Below are 12,801 nucleotides of genomic sequence, written 5' to 3' on the forward strand. Positions count from 1 at the left end.
AGTAGGCAGAACAACAGTTTGGCACGGACTCGATGAGTGGAGGTGCCTGTTTATGTGCTGTAATGTTCTATCACTCTATGGCTATACTGGGAAATCTGAAGCAACACACAAAAAGTAGGAGGAACCCAGCAGGTCGGCAGCATCTGTGGAAGCAGTGTTTCATGTCTAGGTGCAGGATTTTGATTTGAAACTTTGACCAACTCTTTGACTCCACAATTAGTTACAAAGAAGTATAGCACAAAAATAGGTCCTTTAGTCCATGAAACCAATTAAACTGCCTACTCCCAGTGATCTGCCAGGGACCATAGCTCTCCATATCCCTACTATCCATGTACCTATCCAAACTTCTTTTAATTGTTGAAATCGAGCTTGCATGGATCACTTGTGCTGGCAGCTCATTCCACACTCTCACAACCCTCTGAGTGAAGAAGTTTCTGCTCATGTTCTGCTTAAACTTTTCACCTTTCATCCTTAACCCATGACCTCTTGTTGTAGTCCCACCCAACCTCAATGGCAAAAGCCTGCTTGCATTTACCCTATCTATACCCCTGATCATTTTGTATATCTCTATCAAAACCCCTCTCAATCTTCTACATTCCAAAGAATATAGTCCTAACCTATTCAATCTTTACTGATAACTTGGGTCCTCCAGACCTGGCAACATCCTTGTAAATTTTTTTTGTACTCTTTCAACCTTGTTTACATCCTTTCTGTAGGAAGGTGACCAAAACTACACAGAATACTCCAAATTAGGCCTCAACAGTGTCTTATACAACTTCAACATAACATCCCATCTTCTGTGGAGCATCTGATATATTGATTTATACATTGATTTATGAAGGCTAATGTTCCAAAAGCTTTCTTTACAACCTTTGGTACCTGTGATGCCACTTTCAATGAATTATAGACCAGTATTCCCAGATTTCTTCGTTCTGCCACATTCCACAGTGCCCTACCATTCACTGGGTAAGAACCTTCTGGCTAGTCCTACCGAAGTGCGGAACCTCACATTTGTCTGCATCGAATTTCGTCTGCCATTTTTCACCCATTTTTTCAGCTAGTGCAGATCCCTCTGCAAGCTTTCCTCACTGTCCACTACACCCCCAATCCTGGTGTCATCTGCAAATTTGCTGATCCAGTTTGCCACATTATCATTCAGATCACTGATATACATAACAAACAACAAATGACCCAGTATCAGTCCCTGCAGTCTTCCACTAGTCACAGGCTTCCAGTCAGAGAGGCAACCCTCTAGTACCACTCTCTGGCTTCTCCCACAAAGCCAATGTCTAATCCAATTTACTACCTCATCCTGAATGCTGAGTGACTGAACCTTCTTGACCAGCCTCCCAAGCAGGACCTGGTCAAATGCTTTACTCAAGTCCATGTAGGCAACATCCACTGCCTTGCCTTCATCCACTTTCCTAGTAACTTCCTCGAAAAACTCTATATAAGATTAAGGTATCCACAGATGCTAGTTGGCCCGCTAGATCTTCCAGCAGTTTGTTTAGTGTTCTTGAGGTTTTGATAGGCTGGATGAAGGATCTCAGCTTGAAATGTTAACTCTTTATTCCTTATCATAGGTGCTGCCTGACCTGCTGAGTTCCTCCAACATTTGGTGTGTGTGTGTGTTTTCTTTTCCTCGGTCATCTTTGGAGGTCTTCTTGAGCAGATGGTAGAAACAGAGTCTCAGAATATTCTTTCAGGCAGATCAAGGTCAAAGTTGATTTATTGTTATCTGCACTAGTACATGTGTGCACAGGTGCAATGAAAAACTGACTTATGGTAACAACAGGCACATAGCATCAGATAAGCATAAATTATACACTATTTTTACAAGAAAATATGATCAGAACAAAAATAAACAAAGTCTATTTTAGTGCAATGAGATCAGAGTGGTCATGGTGTTGTATACTGACGCGGATTTTCGGATTTTGCCAACTGGTTCAAGAACTGAATGGTTGAAGTTTATCTTTTTTTGTGACATGTACATCAAAACATTGAAAACATACAGAGAAATGCATTATTTTGCATCAATGACTAAGACAGTCTGAGGATGTGCTGGGGTCAGCCTACAAGTGTTGCCACGCTTCTGGTATGTCCACAACTCACTAACCCTGGAATTACTAAGTATGCCCGCAAGAGAATGAATCACCGGATTGAATACGTATATGGACTTTGATAATAAATTTACTTTGAACTCTGAAACCCATGTGGTCATGGAGAGAATGTACCAGCTCCTTGCGGACAGTGACGGGAATGGAAGCCCAGTCTTACAATTGGTGCTGTAAAAGTGCTGACTCTGTACCATCTGAAGGGAGGTAGCTGTTCTTGAACCTGGTGGTGTGGGACTTCAAGCTTCTGTATCTCCTGCTCGATGGTAGCTGATAAAAGATGGCATGGACCAGATGGTGGAGATCTTTGATGATAGACTTTGCCTTCCTGACGCAGCGCTTCCTGTAGATAATACCAATGGTGGGGAGGGATGTGCCCCACATCTATAGGTATCTATAGTATCTATAGGTAGATACTCGAGAAGCAAGGGGCTGTAAGGTTATAAGGAATGTGGTGTTGACCAAATGCTTTACTCATGCTCCTAATTTGTCGAAAGTGGAACTTCCCAGTGGCCAAACATTTTAATTCTGATTTCCATTCCCTTTCCGACATGTTGGTCCGTGGCCTCCTCTTGTGCCAGAAGAAGAGGAGCAGCACTTTATATTCTGTCTGGGTAGCCTTCAGCCTGATTACCTGAATACTGATTTCCTATTTCAGTAAAAGAAATTTCCTCCCCCCTCTCCTCTTCTATTCCCCACTCTGGCCTTTAACTCTTCTCACCTGACTATCAGCTCCTCCTTCCCTTTCTCCTATGGTTCACTCATCTTTCCTATCAGGTTACATCCTCTCCAACCCTTTATCCTTCTCAGCCACTTGGCTTCACCTATCACCTTGTGGCCAATCTTCTTCCCCTCCCACCACCTTTTTATTCTGGCATCTTCCATTTCAGTCCTAAGTAAAGGTCTTGTGCTGAAGTGTGGACTGTTCATTCCTCACCATAAATTGTGCCTAACCTGCTGACCTTTGCATGTGTTGCTCCCAATTTGAATGTTTGTTCTCTCCAAAAAAGGATTCAAATTGAGAATCTGAATCATCCCAGATTCCAGATTCAGATTTGATTATCAGATGTTCATGTTCATCAGAACAACACAGAACACAACAACAGGCCTTTTCTTCCCTCCCACCCACCCACAGACCCACCCACACACCCACCCACACACATATAGGTCTCCAGCCCCAGGACAGGCTATTTCCCTCTTCCAGTGGGTCCATGGACTCACATCGGGCCTCCAACTTTCTCGCAGACATCAGGCCTTCCTTCATTACACTGTGTGGCTAAGCATAGCTCCCATACCATCTGCGAGTTTGCCAACGACACCTGGCTGAGTCGCGGGCGGCGCAGGGTGGGGGTGTGGTGACCGGTCTCTGAGGTGGAACTCCCGGCTGAGTGGTGCTGCAATGACAACCTTTTGCTCAGCATCAGCAAAACAAAGGAGCTTCATGACTTCAGAGAGGGGAAATCAGGAGACCATGTACTACTTTTCATTGGTGGGTCAGAGGTGGAGAAGGTCAACAGCTTCTAATTCCTAGGCATTGATGACTTGGATGACCAACGTTCCCTCTGTAATGCCCTGATCAAGGTTTCTACTGCTATGCTGTAAGTATTTCACGTTAGCCATTTTCTGCAGTAGAATGTTTTGGTTTTGGCTAGGGTAAGAAGCCCTGCTGTCCAACTTAGGAATGTTGTGTCAGCCAAACAGGATGGTGCAGCCTGGAGTAAGTTCTAGAGAGAGCGTGGTGGAGGGAGATTTGTGATTTGTGATGGACAGTAGTCTGGTTTGGGGTCTTTTTGGCAGGAGCTGTGGAGCGAGACAGAAGGGGAGATGCCGCAGAATGCCTTGGGAAGGAGAGACCCCGTTGCAAGAAGTGCTTTGTGCAAATGAGTGGCTCCAGGGAGAAGGGCAAGCACCCCTGAGAAAGATCCAATTTGTTCAAGATGGACTTTGAGGGAAGTTCGGATTGTGGCTGGTGCTTTCACACAGACTGGGTTTGGTGCCATGAGTAACGACTATACCCATCTTTTGGAAGAGAAGAGCTCCAATGGTCATGTGCACATTTAGACTGGCCTAACCATAATGGGACCTTACCTTTTTTCTTTTCTTTCTTGTAATAACTGTTTGATAAAGATGAAGTTAGTAATTTTATGCAGTGAATGATCTGATACTTCTTGCTGACCGATAATTGTGTATGACCAGTATTTACACAGTGTTCACTCAAATTGATGTTACTTTAATCGGCACATCATGATGCTCCACTTGGTTGAACCCCAAATCATACCGACCCTGGACATGTATTGTTTATGAAAGGTAGCCTCACTGCTGAGTCAGGTGGCTGTTAGCAGATGTAGCTAACGAGCCAAGTTTGCATATGAGCCCGGTGAGGGAGTTATACCTCTAATTTGAAATGACCAATTGTTCATTGCTTAAAAGAAATAAAATAATACACATTAATGAATCTTATTTCTCTTATACTATACAGGAGCATGTAATAATATCAATCTTTTCACTTTTAAAGTTGTTTGAAATGGTCATTAAGCCATTCCACTTTAAATGAACTAGCAGTTCTTTTGCTTATTTGGAATTTGACATCGTGAACTAACAATTTCTTCAATAAAAACAGTATAAATTAGCCAGTTCTAAAGTCTACTGACAAATTGTCACCAACTCCACATTGTCAATGCAGTCCGCATCAAAAACTGGAAAAGGAAATGTGACTGTGTACAATTGTGAAATATACTTAACATGCCAATGAAGTAGAGGGTGACAACCTTTTGTGCGCAGTTTAAATTCCTTCGTGTCCTAGTATCAAAAGATGTGTGCACGCACACATGTGTCCACCTTAGAGGGAACATGGCGGATGACCTGTCCTGTGTCCAGCATGTTGATGTTATAATCTAGATTTCCTGAAATATTGTCTAGGCATGAAACGAATTAAGAATGCCTACCGTTCCATGCCTAGACTGCATTTCAGGAAATCTGTTTACTTGGCCATCTGTCTCTTACCTACATACAGGCAAAGGCTGAAAAGCAAGTCTCCAGAGGCCAGGACAAGAAAGGAGTGGTTACAGGATTGCTCAGAGTCGGTGGACTCATCAGGGGATCTGAATGAATACACCGTGGTTCAAATGGACTTTATTATAAAGACAGTCATAGACGAGTATGTTACCATAAACCTCCCCATCCAGGAGCCCTGGATGAACCGTGATATCCACAATCTGCTGAAGGTCAGATCCATGGCAACAGGTAAGGTATGAGAGGTCCAGGTATTATCTCCAGAAAGCCATATTGTGTGAAGTGGGAATTCTGGACCAAACATGAATCGCTGAAGGATGCTTTACTGCTGTGGAATGCTATTACCTCTTACAAAATGAAATCAAGTGACATAGGTAACAGCAAGGCTTCGCTCCCAGGTGAGCTCAATGTCTTCTGTGCTTGCTTTGACTGTCAAAGCATGGAGGAACATTCACAAACACCGAATGACCCTGTGAGTTCAGTCCCTGAGGATGACGGGAGAGCACCCTTCAGGAGGGTGAACCCACAGAAAGCATCTGGCCCAGATGGACTACCTTGCTGAGTACTAAGAGACGTGTGCTGATCAACTGGCTGGAGTGTTTACCAATATCTTTAACCTATCACTTCGGCAATTGGTGCCTAAGAAGGACATGGCAACCTGCCTCAATGACTATCGACCAGTAGCACATACATCCACGGTGATGAAGTGTTTTGAGAGGTTGGTGATGAAACATAACTCTTGCCTGAGAAGTGACTTTGATCCACTGCAATTTTCCTACTGGCACAACAGGTCACAGCAGATGCCATTTCATTGGCTCTTCACTCAACCCTGGAACGTTTGGACAGCAAAGATGCATGCATCAGGATGTTCTTTATTGACTACAGCTCATCATTCAATACTATCATCTCCTCAAAACTATCAACAATCTTCAAAAACTTGGTCTCAATACCTCAAATGGATCCTTGATTTCCTCACTTGCAGACCCCTATCAGCTCAGATTGGCAAAAACATCTCCACAATCTTCAACAATACAGTTGCACCACTAGGGTGTGAGCTTAGTTCCTGCTCTACTCACTTTGTACTTATGACTGTGAGACGAAGCACAGCTCCAATGGTTTGCTGACGACACTTTTGTCATTGGCCAAATCAAAGGTGGTGATGAATCAGCATTTAGGAGGGAGACTGAAAATCTGGTTGAGTGGTGCCACAACAACAACCTCTCACTCAATGTCAATACTTCAAAGGATCTGGTTATTGACTTCAGGAGGAGGAAGGCCTGGTGCATGAGCCAGTCCTCATTTGGAAATCAGTGGCGGAGAGAGTCACCAACTTTAAATGATCATTTCAGAGGATCTGTCCTGGGCTCAGCACATAAGTGCAATTACAAAGAAAGCACGGCAGTGCCTCTACTTCCTTAGAAGTTTGTGAAAATTTGGCATTGCATATAAAACTTTGACAAACTTCTATAGATGTGTGGTGTAGAGTACGAGGGGTGATTGATAAGTTCATGGCCTAAGGTAGAAGGAGTCAATTTTAGAAAACCTAGCACATTTATTTTTCGACATAGTCCCCTCCTACATTTACACACTTAGTCCGTCAGTCGTGGAACATACAGATCTCGGACCTCCAAAAGTGGTCCACAACAGAGGTGATTGATAAGTTTGTGGCCTAAGGTAGAAGGAGATGAGTTATACAGCTGTGGTTACATGCATGTGAAATTCAACTCTAAGTGATTATGCAGAAGGTTTGAAGTTAATAACTTATTTCCTTCTACCTTAGGCCACAAACTTATCAATCACCCCTGCTGTGGACCACTTCTGGAGGTCCAAGATCTGTATGTTCCACGACCGCTGGACTAAGTGTGTAAATGTAGGAGGGGACTATGTCGAAAAATAAATGTGCTAGGTTTTCTAAAATTGACTCCTTCTACCTTAGGCTACGAACTTATCAATCACCCCTCGTATATTGACTGCATCACAGCCTGGTATGGAAACACCAATGCCCTTGAATGGAAAAGTCTACAGAAAGTAGTGAATGCAACCCAGTCCATCACAGGTAAAGCCCTCCCACTATTAAGCAGATCTACGTGGAGCACTATCGAAGGAAGGCATCATCCATTATCAAGTATCCCCACCACCCAAGCCATATTCTCTTCTCGCAACTGCTAGAAAGAAGGTGGTACAGGAGCCTCAGGACCCACTCACCCAAGTTCAGGAGCAGTTATTACCCTTCAAACATCAGGCTCTTGAACCAGAGGGGATAACTTCACTCACCCCATCACTGAACTGTTCCCACAACCTGGGACTCTTCATCTCATGTTGCGATACTTATTGCTTATTTATTTATTGATCGATTTTCTTTTGTATTTGCACAGTTTGTTGTCTTGCACATTGATTGTTTGTCCTTCCTGTTGGTGCCGTCTTTCATTGATTCAGTTGTGTTTCTTGGATTTACTGTGTATGGCTGCAAGAAAGTGAACTTCAGGGTCATATATGGTGACATATATGTACTTTGATAATAAATTGCTTTGAACTTTGATGAAATTGCAACTAAGGCACGCCAGTGCCCCTACTTATTCAGAAGCTTAAAGAGATTTGGCATGTCACAAAATACTCTTAGCAAACTTCTACAGATGCTCTGTAGGAAGTATTCTGCTTGCAACCACAAGAGATTCTGCAGTTGCTGGAAGCCATGACTGTTTATTCCTCTCCATAGATGCTGCCTGACTTACTGAATTAGTCATAGAAAAGTACAGTACAGAAACAGGCCTTTTGGCCCATCTAGTTCACGTGGAACCGTGTAAATTGGCTACCCCTATTGATCTGCAGCAGGACCATAGCCTTCCATATCCCTACCATCCATGTACCTATCCAAATTTCTATTAAACGTTGAAATCGAGCTTGCATACACCATTTGTGCCAACAGCTCATTCCACACTCTTGGGACACTAGGTGAAGAAGTTTCCCTTAAATTTTTGACCTTTCACCTTAACCCATGACCTTTGGTTGTAGTCCCGCCGAACCTCAGTTGCTCTAGCATTTTGTGCGTTGCTCAGGATTTCCAGCACTTGTAGAATCACTTTGGTTTATGTTGAGGATTGTCATTATCATCTCCCCAAACTTTCCCTGCTGAGACCCTGGCCACTTTCACAGATACAGAGATTGAACTGTCAATGATTCAGGAACTCCTCCCACATCAGACTTCTGAAACGGTCCATGAACCCATGAATGCTACCTCGTTATTCATCTTTTGCATTTTTTATTTATTTTTGTAACTTATAGTAATTATGTTTTATTATGCATTGTTCTGTATTGCTACTGCAAAACAACAAATTTCACGACAAATCGGAATCAGTTTTATTATTGGTGACGTTTATATAGTTTTTGGCTGTATAAATGCCAGTGATAGTAATTCTGATTCTCATCTGCAGCAGTTTGCTTTGGGAGTTGGAGCTCAGTGCGGGGCCTTTAATTCGGAGCACGTGCATGGTCGGGGAACTTAGTAACCCGAGATCACGGGGGGGGGTTGGAAGAGCTGAATTACAAAATAATAATAAAAAACTTTACACATTGGGAGCTGAGGACCAGCCATTCATCACAATGTTTCTGAATATTGCGTTGTTTATCAGATCAGGAGGAGAGCGGGGCTGACTGCATTATTCGATCGGCGAGGTTCTCCCTCTCTCCCTCTGGTGGGGTGTGAGTGGGCAGCCCCGCTCCGCCGGCTCAGTGTGGCTCCGGGCGGCGAGCCGAGCTGACGCCGAGTCGGTTCAGCGTGCGCGGGGCTGCGTGGCTCGTGCTGCCGTTCTCGGAGACCGCCAGGGGCTCGAGAGAGGGCGGCCGCCCGCCCGCTCGGCCGCACGGCTCACCGCCGACAGCCAGGCCCGGAAGAAGCCGCCATCTCGGCCCGAGTTACCCGCCGAGGCCGAAGGCCCAGCTGCAGCCTCGAGCTGCCGTCGGGGTGTCTGGCTCGCCGGCCCGGAGAGGAGTAAGGGTTCGTCAGCCATGGCCAGTTCCCGGGTCTGCCGCACTTGCGGCTGCACCGATATCGACTTGGACCAGGCGCGGGGGGACGCGGTATGCACGGCGTGCGGCTCCGTCCTGGAGGACAACATCATCGTGTCCGAGGTGCAGTTTGTGGAGAACAGCGGCGGCGGCTCTTCGGCCGTCGGGCAGTTCGTGTCCTTGGATGGTGAGTACGCTCGGCCCATCGACCCGCTGCACGCACAGATCCCCCCCCCCCACCCCCATACCCGCTGCACGCACGAGCGCCGGGGATCCACTTACTGCATTGTTTGTAACAGGGAAAAAAACTAATGTTGGTATTTGCAATTGTGCATACTCTCGCAAGAACTTCGTTTGGATTAGAACTCTCCTAAAGTTTATAAGAGCCTTCGGAGTGAAAGTTGCTGCCAAAATGAAAACTTCGCTTTCTGTTCTCCCTTGTTCAAGTTTGTCGCTATCATGGACATACATACACAGGGTATAAATAACATGGGAATCAGAATCGTGTGTTATCACCGACAGCTACAGAAATTTGTCAGTGACAACTTATTGTTGAAATGTCATGAAAACTAGCTTTTGCAGCAAATTGTTATTCATTTGCAAAGCTACTGTCAGTTCTGAAATGATGATCTGTGATACTTGGGAGTTGCCAAAGTGATCTTGAACTCATAGTGGTATTGTTCAGTGACTTAATGCTGTCTACTGGACTCTGGGAACTGCCCTCCTTTCTTTCAAATCATTGGGTTGCCTACAGGCACACAGGAGATAGGGCCTGGTAGATCTCATCCGAAGATTGCATCTCCTGGCTGTTAGTCTTGTTTGTGGACTTGGGCCTCTAGAGTGGGAACATGGGAGCAGTTTATCTTTATAAATATCCCTATTTATCCTTAAGTAGGTGAGTCACTGTAGACTCTACTGTTCCATAAATTCAGCATTAATCAGCTGAGACCCTCTGGTCAAGGTTGACCATGGATGTTGCTTCCTAGCTCTGTACGTAATACACCAGCCAGGGCAGTACGATTTGGAGGCAGGCTGTTCCCCTCTCCACACAGCTGATGAATCCAAAGGAAACGGCAGAGACCCATACAGTTTGGCACATTTGGCATCACAGGAGTTGCCAGTCAGCATTGAACTCAGCATGGAACTAACTGCCTTAGAGACTCCAGCACTGGATTTTTCCTCGGGGTTTACTCTCAAAGCCTTCCCCATGAGCGGGTATAGCCTCAAACAGGGGAGGTTTGAGATTGAAGTTCTCCGTCTCCTAGATGAGCTGCCGACCATGGCTGATGAGCTCCATCTGCCTGAATCAACAGCTTTTAAGGCACTGGTAACTGGAAATGGTTTCACTGGGCGTAGTAGCTAAGCTGCATGTGAGGTAAATTGATCATTATTGTCGCATTTACCAAGGTACAGTGAAAAAACGTTTCACATGCCATCCATACAGATCATTTCATTACATCTGTGCATTGAGGTATTGCATAAAACATAGAATAGCACAGGAACAGGCCCTACGGCTTACAATGTTGTGCTGAACCAATTAAAATAGAAATTAAATATCTAAATGAACTAATCTCTACTGCCTACACAATGTTCGTTTCCTTCCATTCCCCTCACGTTCATGTGCTTATCTAGATGTCTCTTAAAAGTTCTAATGTTTTTTGCCTCCACCACCACCCAGGCACCTACCACTCTCTGTTTATTTAAACACCTCACATCTCCTTTGGAAAAACCAATTACAGAATGCAGATTAAAGTGTTACGGTTACAGAGAAAGTGCAGTGCAGGTACGGAATAAGGTGCAAGGTCATAACGAGGTAGATTGTGAAGTTGAGAGTCTATCTTGACACACTAGGAGCCGTTCAGTAGTCTTGTAACAGCAGGATAGAAGCTGTCCTTGAGCTTGGCAGTACATGCCTTCAAGCTGTTGTATTGTCTGCCTAATGGCATGAGAGAGAATAAAGGATGTCCGAGGTGGGTGGGGTCTTTGATTCTACTGACTGCTTGTACCGAAGCAGATAGAAATATGACATTGTCCATGGAGGAAGTCTGCTGAGTTCTTTCAGCATTTGCTTTCAGTGTTGTTTGGATTTCCAGCATCAGTATATTTTCTCTTGTTTGTGATTGGATTACTACACTGTGAAGTCTCTTCCAGAGATGCCTACCCTGAACAAGTTTAAATCTTCCCTTCCACTTATCACCTTGTGTTTCTCTCTCTCTCCCCCACCCCCACCTTTAAAATTATTAACTCATCTTTTTTTCTCCAATCCTGCCAAAGGGTCTCGACTTGAAACGTTAACTGTACTTATTTTCCATAGATACTGCCTGGCCTGCTGAGTTCCTCCAGCATTTTGTGTGTGTTCCCTGGAGGAGAGGCTTGTTTCTGTAATGTGCTGAGCTGTGTCCCCAACTCTCTGCAGTTTCTTACATTCTTGAGCAGAGTGGTTGCTATACCAAGCTGTGATGCATCCAATTAGAATGACTAAGGTGCATTTATACCAATTGTTAAATTGGTTTATCATTGTCATACGCACTGAAGCACAATGGAAAAAATTGTCGTGCATAGCTTCCATTCAGATCAAGTCATTATGCAGTGCATTGAGGTAACAAAAGGTAAAGCAAAAGCGTGCAGAATCAAGTGTTGCAGAGAAGGTGCAGTGCATGTGGATACAAGACAGACTGTGAGGTCAAGAGTCCATCTTATCATTACAGGGAACCATAACAGTGGGGTTGAAGCTGTCCTTGAGCCTGCTGGCACATACTTTACATGTCAACAGGAACATGTTAAGTTTCCTGAGACTCCCAAGTACAGTCTTTTCCTGCAAGCATAAACAGCTTTGGTTCCTTCAAATGTTTAAGAAGTCTAGTTTTGCAGTTATCGTCTGCTATCCTCTGCATTATGGAAGCTTCAGAGAGGATGTAGAGGAGATTTGCCAGGATGCTGCCTGGATTAGAAAGCATGTTTTATGAGGAAAGGTTGAGCAAGCTTGGGCTTTTCTCTTTGGAGTGAAGGAGGATGAGAGATGATTTGATGGTGGTGTACAGGATAAAAGGCATAGATCAAATGGATAGACAGGCAGAAATGGCTACTATGAGGAGGCATGATGGTAATGTGATTGGAGGAAAGTATAAGCGGAATGTGAGAGAGGTAGGTTTTTTACATAGAGATGTGTGAGAAGCCCTGCCAGGGTGGTGGTAGAGGCTGATATATTAGGGACATTTAAGAGGCTCTTAGATAGGCACATGGATGATAGAAAAATAGAGGGTTGTTTGTGAAGAGAGTGTTAGATTGATCTTGGGGTGGGTTAACATGAGGGGGCATAGTTTTAAGGTGCTTGGAAGTAGGTACAAGGGGGATGTCAGAGGTGAGTTTTTCACACAGTGGTGGGTGCATGGAATGCACTGCCAGCAGCGGTGGTCAAGGTGAATACAGTAGGATCTTATAAAAGAATCTTAGACATGGAGCTCAGAAAAGTAGAGGGACTAAACGGTAGGGAAATTCTAGGCAGCGTCTAAAGTAGGTTACATGGTCGGCACAACATTGTGGGCTGAAGGGCCTGTAGTATGTTGTAGTTTTTTTTAATGTTCTGAAAGGTCAGCAGATCAAGGGCCTGTAGTGTGCTGCACTGTTCTGTGTCTCTATTCTTTTTCTTCCCTTTCCCACCGGGCATCAT

General features: G+C 44.5%; 1 protein-coding gene across 1 annotated transcript in view; it reads left to right on the plus strand.

Annotated features, from left to right (window-relative positions):
- The first annotated feature begins 8,867 nt into the window (after positions 1 to 8,867).
- Positions 8,868 to 12,801, plus strand: part of brf1b (BRF1 RNA polymerase III transcription initiation factor subunit b) — a 454,941-nt gene continuing 451,007 nt past the window's right edge. The window contains exon 1 of the mRNA XM_059960793.1: positions 8,868 to 9,318. Within this exon, the coding sequence (XP_059816776.1) occupies positions 9,132 to 9,318 (187 nt within the window). The 5' untranslated portion in view covers positions 8,868 to 9,131. The remainder of the gene's footprint in view (positions 9,319 to 12,801) is intronic.

The sequence above is a fragment of the Hypanus sabinus genome, chromosome 2 (assembly GCF_030144855.1).
Source record: "Hypanus sabinus isolate sHypSab1 chromosome 2, sHypSab1.hap1, whole genome shotgun sequence".
Classification (NCBI taxonomy): domain Eukaryota; kingdom Metazoa; phylum Chordata; class Chondrichthyes; order Myliobatiformes; family Dasyatidae; genus Hypanus; species Hypanus sabinus.